The sequence below is a fragment of the Nycticebus coucang genome, chromosome 5, assembly GCF_027406575.1.
Source record: "Nycticebus coucang isolate mNycCou1 chromosome 5, mNycCou1.pri, whole genome shotgun sequence".
Taxonomy (NCBI): Eukaryota; Metazoa; Chordata; class Mammalia; order Primates; family Lorisidae; genus Nycticebus; species Nycticebus coucang.
In genome coordinates this window covers 86,639,772-86,658,563 of record NC_069784.1, presented here as the reverse complement: position 1 = coordinate 86,658,563, position 18,792 = coordinate 86,639,772, and the positions used below count along the sequence as shown (strand labels likewise).

The 18,792-nt window shown below is 41.2% G+C and overlaps 2 protein-coding genes across 4 annotated transcripts in view; one reads left to right on the top strand and one right to left on the bottom strand.

Moving 5' to 3' along the window:
- Positions 1-12,850, bottom strand: part of FIG4 (FIG4 phosphoinositide 5-phosphatase) — a 120,932-nt gene extending 108,082 nt beyond the window's left edge. The window contains exon 1 of one of the 3 annotated variants that reach the window (XM_053591538.1): positions 12,631-12,850. In XM_053591538.1, coding sequence (XP_053447513.1) covers positions 12,631-12,730 — 100 coding nt within the window. In that variant the 5' untranslated portion in view covers positions 12,731-12,850. The remainder of the gene's footprint in view (positions 1-12,630) is intronic. The other 2 variants (XM_053591536.1, XM_053591540.1) reach the window with 2 other exon arrangements.
- Positions 12,851-13,684: 834 nt separating this feature from the next.
- AK9 (adenylate kinase 9) overlaps positions 13,685-18,792 on the top strand; it is a 178,436-nt gene continuing 173,328 nt past the window's right edge. The window contains exon 1 of the mRNA XM_053590600.1: positions 13,685-13,751. The gene's annotated coding sequence lies outside the window, so the exon portion shown is untranslated. The remainder of the gene's footprint in view (positions 13,752-18,792) is intronic.

Here is an 18,792-nt window from a genome sequence, read left to right as displayed (position 1 = left end):
ACTGGTACATATATATACAAGGTCTGACAATTAAGTTCCCAAACTCATCCTAGAATAAGTGCTACATACCTCACTGCTGAGTATCACTATGGTCACCTCCAAGGTACCCCTCAACTTGCAAAGCTGTGCACTGATGCCAGCACCTAGTCTGCCCTTCAAACCAATTCTGGGGCTCTTTTTCTGGGATGGCTACCAGAGCTACTATCATATGAGGTCTGACAACTAAGTTTGCAAACTCATCCTAGAAAAACTGCTAAATACCTCCTGCCTGACATCACTATGGTCACCAGATGGCCAAGTCAGTACTGAGGAATGTAGCACTTTTTCTGGGACGAGTTCATGAACTTAATTGTCTGACCTTGTATAAACTAACAATTTTGAACTAGTAAGAGTAAAGATTATCCTAATAACTTTTGCCCCACAAAACACACATGCAGGCACGTGCAGCCCTAACTCTGTTCAGCTACCCATTTTAAAGCCAACTGGTAATGTGTTCACATCTTTGCTATGAAATAGGCACAGTGATGCTGAAACCCCTAATGCATTAGAGTCTCACTGGAGCGCAAACCCCACTGAAACTGCACATGCAAGGGATAGAGGCTGCACGCTCCTATGAGAATCTGATGCTGATGAGCTGAGGTGGAGCCAAGGCGGCAGCACTGGGAGCGGCTGCAAATACAGATTATCATTAGCAGAGAGGTTTGACTGTACAGAGACCATATAAATCAATTGCTTGCAGACTCATATCAAAACCCTATCAGTGAGTGGCAAGTTACAACTAAGCTGTATCTGGTGGCAGGTTTTATAGCAGCAACACTCTTTTGTCTCACCATCTCCCATCACCCCCAGACGGGACCATCTAGTTGCATGAAAATAAGCTCAGGGATCCCACTGATTCTGTATTATGGTGAGTTGCGTAATCATGTCATTATATATTACAATGTAATACCCTGTTTCCCCGAAAATAAGACAGTGTCTTTTACAATCCTCTCCCTATCCTCCCCTGCTCTCTACTCTTGCCAACCTCTACTCACCACAATTCCACTCTCTGCTTCCATGAGCTCAATGATCTTTTAGCTCCCACGTATGAGCAAAAACATGCAGTATTTATCCCTCTGTGCCTGCCCTACATTTAACTAACGTCCTCCAGGCTCATCCATATTGCCATGAATGACAAGATTTTTATTATTTTTTATGGCTCACTAGTATTTTACTGTGTATATATACCACATTTTCTTTATCCATTCATCTTTCAATGAACACTGAGGTTGATTTCATATCTTGGCTATTGCACATAAACACAAGGGTGCAGATATCTCTCCTACATACAATTTCCTTCCCTTTTAATACATGAGGGGACCTCAAAAAGTTCATGAAAAAGTGTATTGAGAAAAATATGCATGATTTCAAAAATTTTTTGTACTAAAACAATCTATTAACTTGCTATAAAATATTCTGAACAGGATCTAGTTTTAGGCCCTAAAAAGGATAAGACATACTTTTGAAAAGAGCCCCTATCAGAGCAACATGAATTCTGCTATAATTGAAGAACAGCGGATGGATTAAAGATGGCGGCCAAGTAACAGCTTCCCTGCAACTGGGAACAGCGAGTCTGGGGAGACAAGACTCCAGGCATCTCTGGCCGGTGGGATCTGCCTATAATCATCCCTTTGAGGATACAGGGAGCCAGCAAGGGACTTCTGGACTCCAAGAGGAGGACAAAAACAGTGGAAAACTGGCAAGTGGCTGCGTGTGTTTGATCGACCTAATCACGCCAGCAACCATAAGTACAAGCGGCACTGAGACTGCAAACCGGAAAGGCCTTACCTGTGAACTATTTCGGTGTTCTTGGACTTGGCACTCAGTTGAACTGCCTTGGGGAGAGCTTGAGCAGGAGTGTGGGGAACTTTGGGCATTGTCTGCAGCCCCAGACTGAGCCACTAAGCTGGGCGCAGGAAGCCATTGTGAAAGACTGCCCCAGCAAGCTCAGCCCTCAGGGTCTCAGAGCAAGGATTGGGCAGGTCAAAGTAACCTACTGACTGAGCAGCCTAAAGGCAGGGACTGAGCTGCCTTACAGCCTTAATCCTTAGGGGCAGAGTGAGACGGTTTTGGCACACTGGAGCCTTGGTCTGTTGCCCTGGGTAGAGTGCCGTGACGTCACAGCTCATAGCAACCTCAAACTCCTGGGCTTGGCGCCGCCCACACCTCCATAAGAGCTGTGCAGTGACCCCCGACCAGTGACCCGCACCCACCGGGCCTCCACATTCCCTGACCAGTAACTGCAGGAGCCATGCAACCTTGCGTCCTCCCTCCTGTGTCCTCCCAGCTTCCACACTAGCCCGTTCATCTGGACAGGGACTCTGGTAGCTACGTGCCCTTTGGAGCCCTCCCTGCCTCTGTGCACAGCTCTTCTCCCGGCCAGAGACTGCTGGAGCCTTGGGCTCTCTGTGCCAAAGTCACTGGGCGCCTGGCACTCCCAGAATTGTGAGCAACACCCCCAGCCTTGTTGTTGGATCCAGGTGTGTCACAAACCAGAGCTGCTTGCACAACCAGAACTCCCTAGCTAGAGCAGCCCCAGAGGAACTACACAAGGTCACTCCCTACAAAGATCCAACAACAATAGAGTGATCCCACTGGGGTCTAATTTTGGAGAGACACCTCCCCAACTCTGAGGACAGCCAGAGGCAACAGTAAAAAACAATCATGAGGCGAAATCAACAGAAAAACTCTGGAAATACGAATAATCAGAATAGATCAACTCCCCCAAAGATCAAAGGGGCAGAAACAGCACAAGACCCCATGCACAAACAAATAGCTGAGATGTCAAAAATTGAATTCAAGATCTGGATAGCAAATAAGATCAAATTAGAATTCCAAAAGTTATCTCAAGAATTCAACGGATTAAAAGACCAAATGACCAAAGATTTCAACACATTGAGACAAGAAGTTGCAGCCCTCAAAGATCTGAGAAACGCAGTAGAATCTCTCCGTAACACAATGGAGCAAGCAGAAGAAAGCATTTCTGACATTGAAGACAAAGCTTTCGAATGCTCCCAAACCCTCAAAGAAGAAGAGAAATTGAGGGCAAAAACAGACCACTCTCTCAGAGAGCTCTGGGATAATTTGAAGAAAATCAATATTCGTCTTATAGGGATCCCCGAAAGTGAAGAAGTGGCTTCACAAAGCACAGAGTCTCTTCTCCATGAGATTATGAAGGAGAACTTTCCAGACATGCCAAGAGATTCCGAAATTCAGAGAGCAGACAGTTTCAGAACTCTGGCATGACTCAACCCAAATAAGACATCCCCCAGACACATCATAATCAATTTCACTAAAGTTAATATGAAGGAGAAAATTCTGAAAGCTGCCAGATGAAAGAAAACCATTACCTACAAGGGGAAGAATATCAGAATAACTGCAGATCTCTCTGCTGAAACCTTTCAAGCTAGAAGAGGATGGTCATCGACTTTTAATCTCCTAAAACAAAATAACTTTCAACACAGGATCCTGTACCCAGCTAAACTGAGCTTCATTTATGACGGAGAAATTAAATACCTCAACGACATTCACATGTTGAAGAAATTTGCCACAACTAAACCAGCTCTCCGGGACATTCTTAGACCTATCCTCCATAAAGACCAGCGTAATTCTCCACCACAAAAGTAAACGCACCCAGAAAATTTTTGATCAAATTCCAACTTCCACAATCGCAAAAGGATTAAAAATGTCCACCGGTCTCTTGAAAGGCTTATCAATACTCTCAATTAATGCGAATGGTTTAAATTGTCCTCTAAAGAGGCATAGGTTGGCCAACTGGATACAAAAACTCAAGCCACATAGCTGCTGCATCCAAGAATCTTACATTAAAAGACAGATATAGAATCAAGGTGAAGAGATGGTCATCTATATTCCAGGCAAATGGAAAGCAGAAAAAAGCAGGCGTTGCAATCCTGTTCGCAGACACAATAGGCTTTATACCAACCAAAATAATTAAGGATAAGGATGGACTCTTCATATTTGTTAAAGGTAATACTCAATATGATGAGATCTCAATTATTAATATTTATGCACCCAACCACAACGCACCTCAATTTATAAGAGAAACTCTAACAGACATAAGCAACTCGATTTCCTCCATTTCCATAGTAGTTGGAGATTTTAACACCCCTTTAGCAGTCCTGGATAGATCCTCCAAAAAGAAGCTAAGCAAAGAAATTTTAGATTTAAACTCAACCATTCAACATCTGGACTTAACAGACATCTACAGAACATTTCATCCCAAAAAAACTGAATACACATTCTTCTCATCAGCCCACGGAACATACTCCAAAATGGACCACATCCTAGGACACAAATCTAACCTCAGAAAATTTAAAAAAATAGAAATTATTCCTTGCATCTTCTCAGACCATCATGGAATAAAAGTTGAACTCAATAACAACAGGAATCTGCATACCCATACAAAAACATGGAAACTAAACAACCTTATGCTGAAGGATACATGGGTTATAGACGAGATTAAGAAGGAAATCACCATATTTATGGAACAAAACAACAATCAAGACACGAATTACCAGAACCTCTGGGATACTGCAAAGGCAGTCCTAAGACGGAAATTTATAGCACTGCAAGCCTTCCTCAAGAAAACGGAAAGAGAGGAAGTCAATAACTTAATGGAACATCTCAAGCAACTGGAAAAAGAAGAACACTTAAACCCCAAACGCAGCAGAAGAAAAGAAATAACCAAAATCAGAGCAGAATTAAATGAAATTGAAAACAAAAGAATTAAACAACAGATCAATAAATCCAAAAGCTGGTTTTTGAAAAGATCAATAAAATAGATAAAACTTTGGCCAACCTAACCAGGAAAAAAAGAGTAAAATCTCTAATTTCATCAATCAGAAATGGTAATGATGAAATAACAACCCCTCAGAAATTCAAAAAATCCTTAACGAATACTACAAGAAACTCTACTCTCACAAATATGAAAATCTGAAAGAAATCGACCAATACCTGGAAGCATGCCACCTACCAAGACTTAGCCAGAATGAAGTAGAAATGTTGAACAGGCCTATATCAAGTTCTGAAATAGCATCAACTATACAAAATCTCCCTAAAAAGAAAAGCCCAGGACCAGATAGCTTTACGTCAGAATTCTACCAAACATTTAAAAAAGAACTAGTACCTATACTACTAAACCTCTTCCAAAATATAGAAAAAGAAGGAATATTACCCAACACATTCTACAAAGCAAACATCACCTTGCTCCCCAAACCAGGGAAAGACCCAACAAGAAAACAAAATTATAGACCAATATCACTAATGAATATTGATGCTAAAATACTCAATAAGATCCTAACAAACAGAATCCAACAACACATTAAAAAAATTATACACCATGACCAAGTCGGATTTATCCCAGGGTCTCAAGGCTGGTTCAATATACGTAAATCTATAAATGTAATTCAACACATAAACAAACTTAAAAATAAAGACCATATGATTCTTTCAAATGATGCAGAAAAAGCTTTTGATAATATCCAGCATCCCTTCATGATCAGAGCACTTAAGAAAATTGGTATAGAAAGGACATTTCTTAAACTGATAGAGGCCATCTATAGCAAACCCACAGCCAAAATTGTATTGAATGGAGTTAAATTGAAATCATTTCCACTTAGATCAGGAACCAGGCAAGGTTGTCCATTGTCTCCATTGCTCTTTAACATTGTAATGGAAGTTTTAGCCATTGCAATTAGGGAAGAAAAGGCGATCAAGGGTATCCATATAGGGTCAGAAGAGATCAAACTTTCACTCTTCGCAGATATGATCATATATCTGGAAAACACTAGGGATTCTACTACAAAACTTTTAGAAGTGATCAAGGAATATAGCAATGTCTCGGGCTACAAAATCAACACCCATAAATCTGTAGCCTTTATATATATCAACAATAAGCAAGCCGAACAAACAGTCAAGGACTCTACTCCTTTCACAGTAGTGCCAAAGAAGATGAAATATTTGAGAGTATACCTAACAAAGGACGTGAAAGATCTCTACAAAGAGAACTATGAAACTCTAAGAAAAGAAATAGCCGAAGATGTTAACAGATGGAAAAACATACCATGCTCATGGCTGGGAAGAATCAACATTGTTAAAATGTCCATACTGCCCAAAACAATATATAATTTTAATGCAATTCCTATTAAAGCTCCATTGTCATACTTTAAAGATCTTGAAAAAATAATACTTCATTTTATATGGAATCAGAAAAAACCTCGAATAGCCAAAACATTACTGAGCAATAAAAACAAAGCAGGGGGAATCATGCTACCAGACCTGAGACTGTACTATAAATCCATAGTGATAGAAACAGCATGGTACTGGCACAAAAACAGAGAAGTAGATGTCTGGAACAGAATAGAGAACCAAGAGATGGATCCAGCTACTTACCGTTATTTGATCTTTGACAAGCCAATTAAAAACATTCAGTGGGGAAAAGATTCCTTATTTAACAAATGGTGCTGGGTAAACTGGCTGGCAACCTGTAGAAGATTGAAACTGGACCCACACCTTTCACCATTAACTAAGATAGACCCTCACTGGATAAAAGATTTAAACTTAAGACATGAAACTATAAAAATACTTGAAGAAAGTGCAGGGAAAACTCTTTTTTTTTTTTTTTTTTTTTTCCTTTTTTTTTTTTTATTGTTGGGGATTCATTGAGGGTACAATAAGCCAGTTACACTGATTGCAATTGTTAGGTAAAGTCCCTCTTGCAATCATGTCTTGCCCCCATAAAGTGTGACACACACTAAGGCCCCACCCCCCTCCCTCCATCCAGGGAAAACTCTTGAAGGAATCGGCCTGGGTGAATATTTTATGAGGACGACTCCCCAGGCAATTGAAGCAGTATCAAAAATATACTACTGGGACCTGATCAAACTAAAAAGCTTCTGCACAGCCAAGAACATAGTGAGTAAAGCAAGCAGACAGCCCTCAGAATGGGAGAAAATATTTGCAGGTTATACCTCCGATAAAGGTTTAATAACCAGAATCCACAGAGAACTCAAATTTATTAGCAAGAAAAGAACACGTGACCCCATTTCAGGGTGGGCAAGGGACTTAAAGAGAAACTTCTCTAAAGAAGACCGACGTAAAATCTACAAACACATGAAAAAAAGCTCATCATCCTTAATCATCAGAGAAATGCAAATTAAAACTACTCTGAGATATCACCTAACCCCAGTAAGAGTAGCCCACATAACAAAATCCCAAAACCAGAAATGTTGGCGTGGATGTGGAGGAAAGGGCACACTTCTACACTGCTGGTGGGAATGCCCACTAATACATTCCTTCTGGAAGGATGTTTGGAGAATACTTAGAGACCTAAAAATAGACCTGCCATTCGATCCTATGATTCCTTTACTAGGTTTATACCCAGAAGACCAAAAGTCACAATATAACAAAGACATCTGTACCAGAATGTTTATTGCAGCCCAATTCATAATTGCTAAGTCATGGAAGAAGCCTAAGTGCCCATCAACCCACGAATGGACTAGCAAATTGTGGTACATGTATACCATGGAATACTATGCAGCCTTAAAGAAAGATGGAGACTTTACCTCTTTCATGTTTACATGGATGGAGCTGGAACATATTCTTCTTAGCAAAGTATCTCAGGAATGGAAGAAAAAGTATCCAATGTACTCAGCCCTACTATGAAGCTAATTTATAGCTTTCACATGAAGACTATAACCCAACTATAGCACAAGACTATGGGGAAAGGGCCAAGGAAGGGGAAGGGACGGGGGAGGTTTTGGTGGAGGGAGGGTAATGGGTGGGGCCACATCTATGGTGCATCTTAGAATGGGTACAGGCAATTGCACTAATGTACACAGCTGTGATTTAACAATAAAAAAATAAAATAAAATAAAATAAAATTGAAGAACAAACATCAAATTTGTGCGAAACTGGGGTGGAAGAATGGTGAATCATTGATTCTCTATGAAAAGTATATAATGATAATGTCACAAAGAAATGAACAGTTTACGTTTACAAACGGGTAAGTTTTTTAAGAAAGAATGAGGTAAAGTTGCAGATGAAGTCGGCAGCAACAGACCATCCGCATCAATTTGCAAGGAAAAAGTTCATCCCTTCCATGCCCTAACTGAAGAGGACTGACAGGTAACAGCACAGACAATAGTCAACACCACAGAATCTCAACTGGTTTAACTTACACACAATTCTGACTGAAAAGCTGAAGTTAAAGTTTCTACTTGATGGGTGCCAAAACTTGTGTCCAGATCAGTTGCTGACAAGAGAAGAGCTTTTAATGGAAATTTTAAGCAAGTGGCATCAAGATCCTCAAGCATTTCTTCAAAGAATTGTAACAAAAGATAAAACATGGCTTTACCAGGATGATCCTGAAGACAAAGCACAGTCAAAGCAATGGCTACCAAGAGGTTGGAAGCAGCCTGGCCAAAGCCAAAGTGACCCGAAGCAAAGGCCATGGTAATAGGTTTCTGGGATGCTCAGGCATTTTTCTTGATGACTTTCTGAAGAGCCAAAGAACATGTAATATATCTTCCTTATTATCAGAATGTTTTGAGAGAGTTAGCCAAACTTTTAGCAGAAAAATACAGAAATCTTCCCCAGAGAGTCCTTCTGCACCATGACAATGCTCCAACTCATTCTTCTCCTCAAATAAGGGCAATTTTGAGACAGTTTTCATGGGAAATCATTAGGTACCCACTTTACATTCATGATTTGGCTCCTTCTGACTTCATTTTGTTTCCAATCTTAAAAAAATCTATAAAGGGCACCCATTTTTCTGCAGTTAATAATGTAAAAGACTGCATTAACATGGTTAAATTCTCAGGGCCCTCATTTCTTTAGGGATGGACTAAATGGCCAGTATCATCGTTTACAAAAGTGTCTTAACCTTGATGGAATTTATATTGAGAAATAGTTTATATTTTATTTTTTACATTTTCCATTAACTTTTTAAAGTCCCCTTGTATATATACCCAGTGGGATTGCCAGATCTTATGGTAGTTTTATTTTTAGTTTTTTGAGCAACCTCCACACTGCTTTTCATAACAGCTACTCCAATTTACATTCCCACCATCAGTATATATGAATTCCCTTTTCTCCATATCTTTACCAGCATTTATTTTTTGTCTTTTTGACAAAGCCATACTAACTGGTTTGAATTTGCATTTCTCTGATCATTAGTAATGTGAAACTCTTTTTCATTCACCTGTAGGCCATTTGTATGTCTTCTTTAGAAAAATGTCTATTCAGATCCTTTGCCCATTTTTTAATCATATTATTTATTTTTAAGTTTTCTGAGTTCCTTATACATTCTGACATTGGTCCCTTGTTGGATGAATTGTTTGCAAAGATTTTCTCCATTCTATAGGTGGTCTCTTTACTCTTTTGATTAATTCCTTTTTGGCACAGAAGCTTTTAAGTTTGATATAGTCCCATTTGTTTATTTTTGCTTTGTTGCCTACGGTTTTGGAGTCTTACCCATAAAATCTTTGCCTACACCAATGTCCTGAAGTAATTCCCCTATATTTTCTTCTAGTATCTTTACAGTTTAAGGTCTTATATTGAAGTCTTTAGTCTATTTTGAATTGATTTTTTTTAATATGGTAAGAAAGGAGACTGTTTCATTCTTCTGCATATGGATATCCTGTTTTCCCAGAACCCTATATTGAAGAAGGTATCCTTTCCTCAATCTACATTCTTGGCACCTGAAACACACTTTAAGTAGCACTGTTCTAAATTTTCTTTGCCTCAAATAATAGCAGCAGAAGTAGTAGCATTGACCACTTAAAGGTTTTATAAGGATAAAATATCTGCTTACATCTTTTTCAAGTCAAAAATACTAAAAAGAATTATCTACTTAACTAATAACACAACCAAGGTTCAGTGATTCAGCACAGCAGACATTTCTCAGGACAGCTGCCCAGCCCCAACCATTCCCTGATACAAAGAGGGTGTTTCCACAGCCAAGTTATTACTGCCAGACACTCCCTGGCCATGATTTGTCCACCAAATACCCAAGATATCCAATCATAGCTCGCTCAATCAGATCCTTTCCACCAGCACCTATGCTGCTTTGGGCAGCCACTGAGAGGGTTCTCAACCCTGCTGTCTTGCTTCTGATTTACCAGAGGCTGGAGAGTTAGGGTCCTCCAATGATTCCACACAATGGCTCCTCCAGAATCCTTCTGACAAATATACCTCTTCCTCACCAAGCTGACCAGAATTAGCTTCCATTACTTAGGTGTCTGGGAAGGGTTACAGCTGGGTTCTAGAATACACATCTCTTTGTGTTACACCCCCTCATCAACCGAGAGTCTATTATTTGTAAGGCATATACCAGATCTGTGCTATGAGGACCAGCAAGGTTTTGCCAGGAAATGAAGAGACGTTATAAGAATACAGAACAACAGAAAAACGCAAGGTAGACATATGGAACTGAAAGCAATGCAATTTTATTGCAGAATAAAGCACATAAAGGCACATAGATAATCTTCAATAAATGTTTCATGAATTGACATTAGCTATAAAACCAAACAAACAAGTTGAAGACACATATCAATTATGGCTTTGAATGCCAAACTAAGGGATTCAGAGTTTATTCTCCTCAGAGTAGGGGCCACTGAAGATTTCTGAGCAGAAGAGTCCTGTAATATGAATGGTGCCTTAGAAAAAACACTAACAACTAATTCTCATGAATGTTCGACTGATTAATGAACTGAAAGGTCTGTGTTTTAAGTTATTTATGTTTCTAACTAGGAACATTTACCAGCACATTTTACATACAGTAGGTTTAATTTCAATGTCAAATGATACTTCTGCAAGACTCTTCAGAGAACTGAAGATATTTGCAAATACACCTTATTACATAATTTCATCTCTTGGTCTGGATCTAATAAAATGATCAGCAAAATTAATTTAAGATCAACAATGATTCTGTACTCAAAATTACATAAGCCAGACATGCTACTAGGACTACATTATAACTGAGAAACTGTTAAGTACCTTCTTGTACTCCTCTAATGGAGACAACCCAAGTTTCACTGAAATAGTTTATAAGACACTCCACAGCAATGTGAATAGTATTATGCAACTACCCAGCTTATGCAATCTAGTGACCATGCAGTGGATAATCTTTTTTTTTTTTTTCCAATTCTGTCCATGTTTCTGCAAATGACATTATTTCATTCCTTTTTATGGCTAAGTAGTACTCCATGGGAAGTGTGTGTGTGTGTGTGTGAGAGAGACAGAGAGAGAGAGTGTGTGTATACATTTTCTTTATCCATTCATCATTTGATAGGCCCTTAGGTTGATTCCACACCTTTGCAATTGTGAATTGTCCTGTAATACACATTTGGGTACAGGAATCTTTTTGATAAAATGACTTATTTTCCTTTGGGTAGATAGCAAGCGATTCATTGAGGAATCTCCATATTGTTTTCCACAGAGGTTGTGCTAATTTATAGCCCCAATAACAATGTATAAATGTTCTCTTTTAATGCATTTTTCTGTTTTCTGATTTTTTAATAATGCCCATTCTGAGAGGGGTAAGGTGGTATCTCATTGTGGTTTTAATTTATATTTCCCTGATGATTAATGACTTTGAGCACATTTTCATATGTCTGCTGGCCATTTGTCTATAATCTTTTGAAAAAACTTCATTCACGTCTTTTGCCCACATTTTAAAGGAGTTGCTTGATTTTTCTTATTGCTGATTGTTTAAGTTCTTTGTAGGTTCTAGATATCAGCCATTTTTCAGATGTGTAGTTTGTGAATATTTTCTCAATATTTCTGTAGGTGGGTAATCTTAAACTCAGTTCCTAATATCACTGTGGTACCCCTACTTAGAAAAGATATAATGTACCAAATTTGCTTTCCAGCCACAAAAATGACAAAGTCTGAAGTTCTGAATACACCATTTCCTTAATTGAGGAACTAGCAACCTAAATACATAAAAACTGATCTGCTTATTCACTATCTACATGGCCATTTGAAAATTTTTAAAAAATGCTATGTTGAAAAAAATCAAGTGAAGACCAACATAATGTTATCCCAACAAATTAGCTGTCTTCAAACAAAATAAGTTTTGTCTTCCTTTCAAATAAGAAAACCCCCCAAAAATCTGCAATACCATTACACATAATTAACACCATTCACGGTAATGATATACCGTGGAAGAGGAAGAAATAAGTTACCGCGTCTTAGGTCAATTTTTTTTTTCATACCCTGCCTGTACTGTAATTTGTTAACTTTAGAACTTTATAGACTTTCTGAAAGCTGGAAAGAATACAATAACTCATACAGAACCTCCGGAACAGTTCCTGGAGCATCACAAGCACCTGTTTCCAGTGTGCAGACAAGTACAAGCGAACACAGCAGTGCCCCAGGTGCGAAAATAGAGTGGAGACCCCAGGCACGGCCCTGGAGGGGCCTTATTCCCCAAAGCCTTATTACCCAAGGCTGTGCAAGAACAGAGCTTTGAGACTGAGGATGAAGAGGGGGATGCGGCCTCTGCCGTAGGGCCCTCCACTTACCCTGTTTGCAGCCACCCTCCCGCCCCACCCCGCGCCGGGTACTCACAGCTCTGGTCTCGTACAGCACCAGCTTCTGGACCGAGCTGATGATGGGGGCGGCCGCCACAGGCATGGCGAGACCAAATGAGGGCCCCACGACTGGGCATCAGCCGCCAGACCGCCCAGGAAACGTGGCGAGTAAGAGCCTCAGACTCCGGGTACCAGGTCTGGCCAGGTTAAACACCGAACCGTGGCTAAAGAACCAGCCACAGGTCAGATGTTTCCGGATCCCAGCGCCCCGCCCCCAGGCCAGCCCTGCCCCAGGCACGCGGCCGCAGGGCTGGAGGGCGTACCATAGAGAGGCTGGGTAGAGGCTCCCAGAGCCTGCGTGCTGCCGAAGGTGGAAGCGGAGGGCGCCATCTTTGGTGAGGGCAGGAGAAAATTGGGCGGAGAAAAAAATCGCGGGATAAATTGAGTCTCCTTTGTCTCCCTCCGCGCTTCGGAAAAAGGGAGAAGGTTTGAAATTGGGTTCCTTCTTTTGAAGCGTGCCCTCCGAGTTGCAGGACAGATCCATTCCCAAATCGGTCTTTTTTTTCCCCCACTCACTTCTGCCCTTACTTTCTTGGAAATGTGCTAACCGATGGTCCTTCACTGAGTGTAGATGGTTTCCCCTCATCTCTCTGTTGCCTATTTTTTTCTTCCGACAGTCAATAAAATCAGTGTTTTACCGAGGCTGTGAGATCCAAAGAATTTATTTCTAATCTCCTGAAGATGGAAATTTCGGACTTTGCCACATATTTTTGTCTGAGGCTAACCATTTGTGGATTCTAAAAATGGGGCAGCGAGTGTCGTGTGGTGGAACAGTGCTGGCTCTGAAGTCTGGTGGTTCTGTGTTAAAATAAGGTTTCTTCCATTTCGTGTGTGTGAACATAAACGGACGGCGTATGTGCCCTCTCTTCTGTATTTATGAAAAGGAGTCTATTATAATTATGTCTACAAAATTAGGCACAAAGTGAATATTTAGAATAAAAAAATCAAGGAAGTACAGCCCCACCTCTCGAGCCCCGCCCCTAGGCCCCGCCCCCTGGGCCCCGCCCTCCGCTCCGGGTTTCCCCGGCAACCGATCAACAACTCCGAGGAGCCTGCGGAGCCTGTTACGGTCGGGGCTGTAGCGTCCGCAGCCGCCAGGTAAGAAGCCTTTTCCCAGGTGTCAGCCGGGTCACTGCCCACCGCCTACGTGCATCCTCACCTCCTGCGGGGACCCCAGTCCAGTTCCTTTTCTTGCAAAACTAAACTTCGGAATCTCTTTGTAAATCCGCTTTTTAAAACTGTCCTTTCAACGACTAATATATATTAATTCCACAAATATTTGCTGAACGCCTACTAAAAGAGCATTAGATGGAGTGGAGCGGCACCAAGCTAGCGTAGACGGAAGTGCTACGTTTCCCAGGAGACGTGACCGTCTGAATCTCAAAATCCACTGCTAAAGTTTCTTAACTGCTATCAGTGTAACGAAACATTTTTTAAATGTATAGAATTATAGCATAAACACATACTATGATATTATAGATTATATTGTTAATTCAAAATTGAGAAGTCACAATTTTTTTAAAAGAAATATTTAATTATTGTTTGGTATTACTTTTATGAAGAACTAGAAAGATGATCATGTCAGTTCTGGCATTTTGTATTGACTTGGATCATTTAACTGTGAAAAATCTTTAGCTCTGTTCTTATTTCATAATGGAGACTAACACTTTTGAATATGAGTTAGCTATTGCGCAATGTTTTTATCTTGGATAACAACTCTTAAGATATTTGTAGAATTCTGGTTTTCAATTATTTTATGCTATAGTTAACCACTTCCATTCAAACCTTGTCTTACTTTGTTTCACCCAGAAGCAGATCCTAAGACAAAAATTCGAAGGTAAGTAGTTTGTATGGGAAGTAATCCCAGAAAACAGCAGGACGGAGGGGAATGAAACTTGTAAAGGGAATGTTATCAAACAAATTTCTCTGTGTCTTAACTAGGGAATAGCGGGTTGCTTGTTTCAGAGTTATCCCCTCTTAGAGGGCAGGGGAGCTGAGAGATTTATTCACCAACTCCCATCAGTTGTTGGTTGAAAGCTGCTATGGCAGAGCATTGATTCCCCGCAACTTCCTGTCTGCCCTGTGTTCAGGCAGAGTGGATTCTGGTACCCGGAGGAGAGCCTTTGGAAGTTAGACTGGCCATGCATAGAAGAGGTACATGTCGAGTGGGTATGGACGGGGAACTAAAAGCATTTTATACATTCTGCCTTTTGTACCTCTCATATCCACTCTTCTCCCATGGTAAGTTCACACCATCCCACCATCACTGATTTTTTTTAGGTAGTGGCTAGGCCCAATTTCTAAAAGAAAAGGACTTATAAGAAGAAGATTAAATGGGGCAACCTACAGAATCCACTGCAACTTATCATAGGTCTGGTAATTCTTCATCTCTTCTGCTACCCATTCTGGATTTTCCGTATCCCTGGCCAGCACTTCTGCGGTTCTGTGTTGTTTGTCTATCTGGATAAACAGCTTTGATCTTCGAAGAATTAAGCCCCTGGTTACTATGTCTTTGTGAGGTTTTGGTTGCTACAATTACCCATTCAATGGACATGAAAGTATCAAGAGGTGTCTCAGAGAATCACTGAGTTCAAGAAATACATCCCTCATCTCAATTACACAGCAACAACCCTATGTCTACCTACTAGTTCATTAACTAGTTTGGCTTGTAGAGTCAAAAATGACCAGGTGGCAGCAGGAGGATTTAGTGGGACCTTTACTGAGCCCCTAATAGACTCATGTCTCCCTCAACCAAATCCAGTGAGGAATCTATGGCTCCAAGGCCACAGATGGCCCTCCATAACTCCAAATGCAGCCCCGAGACAAACCCAAACTTCACAGAGCAAATGTACTTCTAGATGACAGCACAGCTAAGTCAACACCAAGCTGCAGCCTCATGAAACCCTAGGCAGGGGACCCAGCTGAGCTATGCCAGCACCCTTGGTCATGGAAACTGTGACGTAATAAATGTGTGTGTTTTAAGCTGCTAATTTTTTTTCTTTTTTGAGACAGAGTCTCACCATGTCACTCTTGGTAGATTGCTGTGCCATCACAGTTCACAGCAACCTCAAACTCTTGGGCTTAATCTATTGTCTTGCCTCAGCCTCCCAAGTGGCTAGTTTTTTGTTGTCATTGTCATTGTTGTTTGGCAGGCCTGGGCCCAGTTCAAATGCATCTAGTAGTAAAGAATCTACTCCCATGTTCTTCCTGTTGTTGGCAAGTCATCCCTTTGTGGTTGTAGGACTGAGGTCCCCATTTTCTTACTGACTGTTGCCAGGGGCTGCTCTCAGCTACAGAGGCCACCCACTGTTCCTTGCCATGTGATCCTCTGACAACATGGCAGCTTACTTCTTCCAAGCCAACAGGCAGTCTCTCTCCAGGCTGCTAAGATGGAGTCTTATATGATGTGATCTAATGATGGGAGTGACATTTCTCTCACCTTTGCTTTATTTAGAAGCAAGTAACCGATCCCATTGGCACTGAAGGGAAGAAGATTATGTAAGTGTGACTCGCTGGAGGTCACCCTGGGGTGTGTTTGCAACACCACTCTCATAGTTCCAATCACATGCTTCTTTTCCAGAACTTTTTTTCTCTGATCTTCTGATCTTGCTCCTTCTAGGCCCTTGATAAAGCCATTCAGGATTGACCTCCAAATTGAGGTCAATGGAATACTGCTTCCAGTCTTGGAATACTGCTTAAATTTTTGCCTGTCAGGAGAATTTCCCCTAATTGCCTTTTTTTCCAGGATCATCACAAGTAGAACTAAAGCCTGGAAGCATTCCATAAACAGCATGCACCAATACCGTGTGATTCTTCCATGAATATTGTTTTCATTTTCTATCAGCTGTTCCTTGTGAATCCCATATGTGGTATGAACACAGAGAGATATCAGTGTGTAAGAGACAGTTGGGACAGAGGGTCTGGGCTCCTTACTTACGGAACTTATTTGTGTCCTCCATATCTGCTTAGACCTGATCCCAATGTCCATTTTTATTATTTAATGGATTGCTGCTCCATCCACCCAACTTTAGGGCTTGATCTGACCCTGCACGTGAAGGGCACGTCTAATTGCATAGCACTTCGTATCTCATGGCCAGGTACTCACTCTACACTGGGGCCCAGGAGCATGCCAAGAGTTGCTCCTTGAATAGGAAATAATTATCTGCTAAAGATGGCAAGAATCTGCCCTGAGGGGCCCCTGTTGTGACTTTCCTGAGATTATCAAAGGCATCCTTCCATTACATAGATGATGCCTTCAGCATTGTGGGATCTGGCCAGGTAGGTGGCCCAGGAAGCAAGGTTTCTGATACCACAGCCTGAAACTGCTGCAGAGCTCTGTCTTGCACTGGGCCCACTCAAAAAAGATAGTTTTCCAAGTCACTCAGTAAGTGGGTTGACAGCTATATTCCCAAGTGTGCTTCATGCTTTCTAAACACCAAGGATGCCTACAAAATCCTGTGCCTCTTTTTTAGACATAGAAGGTGCAAAGTACAAAAACTTGTCCTTCACCTTGGAGAAAATGTCTCAGAATGTTCCAGATCACTGGCTTTTACTCCAGAAGAAGGAAACCACTGTGAAGGTTTTGCCATCTGCTATCCCACTCAGGGACAAGGAGAATAACAATGAGATGATCCCACTGACCTTTTGGGTGCAGTGTAAGACAGACTTGAACCAAGACTTGATTTATTACTTATTCTTTATCTGTCCTTACTTTAATGGGCTGGGATGGTGGTGGTGATGGCATTTTGGAACCCCCTGGTATTAATATCAGCTCAGACTGTGTACACTGGCCCTTAAAAGGAGGAAGAAATTCCAGTTTCCACATTATACATTTCTTCAGTTACTCGTAGGTTCCCCTGAAAAAGGATCAGAGAAACACTACTTAAATACTTGTTACAGTGCCGCACAGTCCCTTCTTGGGGGCTCCTAACCTTCCTTTCTAAAGATGGGCTCTGGGATGAATACTGGGTAAGGATTGCAGTTTTCCTCTGTGACTGCTGACATCAGCTGTTGGTTCACTTGATCTTTCGTCTTTTCTAGATAATCAAGTCAATAAACTCTGTCATTTACTGCCCATTTGTCTTACCCCAGGGAATGTCATGGTCTATCAGCCATTGCCACAGATCACTCTGGGTCTTGCATGTGGTTACCCTTCTCGACTTGCTTCCATTACTGTAATTACATCTACTTTGCACCTGGCCTCTGCTTGTCCAGAACTTGTCATCCTCACTGATACCGGGGAACCTAGTGTCATAACAGTATCATCTGGCTCTGGCGTAGAATGAATGCCCAGCCATGGAATAATACCAAGTAATAGAAGTGTCCTTCACGTGCAGGGTATATAAGACAGATCAAGCTCTACCCTCAACCTTGGCCTTCAAAGGACATCTACCCCTGAGATTCTTAATAATGCTAGTGGCCCCTTCACCAGCCTTAATGAAGGGAGTGTCTTCTGGCCATCCCAAAGAGCAGAGTCAGCTTAGGAATTGTCTAGCTTCACATAGATCCACCTGACATACCACCTCCATGAGCCTTTGACACATTTTCTCTGCACTTGACAAGGCAGTTTTGGCACTTCCACCTCATTTACTAGAGGCCATTGTTTTTTCCAAGCTTGGAGGAAATTTACTAGCAGTGAATGAGGACTCCAAGTGTTCTTGCCAGGATGTTAAACTGGTAGGTTTAAATCATGGTAGAGAACCCACATATCAATAAACTTTCATGCAGCCTACATTCTCCCACCCGGGGTGGGGGGCAGAAGGCAATGCTTGCCCTCCACAAGATCTTCCTTCCCCTCCCTCAAAACCTCTAGAATAGCAACACAAGTGGAGTGTCAGCCCAACCCTACTGGAGAGGCACTACCGCACGAACAAAGGAATTATTCACCTTAAGAGCTTCAGGCCCTGGCTATGATGTAAAAAGAACCAGGAGAGTGTGCCTTTGCAAAGATCTTGATTTTTTTGTTTGTTTTATATGATTTTTTTTTTCATTTTATTTTTGATGAATATGAGGGCGTAAGTATTTAGGTTAATTGTTTTTAATTCTAAGGTAAAGTTCAAGTTGTAGTTGATCCCTTTACCCAGGGGCTTACTGAACACCCTCACCTTGTGCACACTAGGTGAGATCCCACCAATTGCCC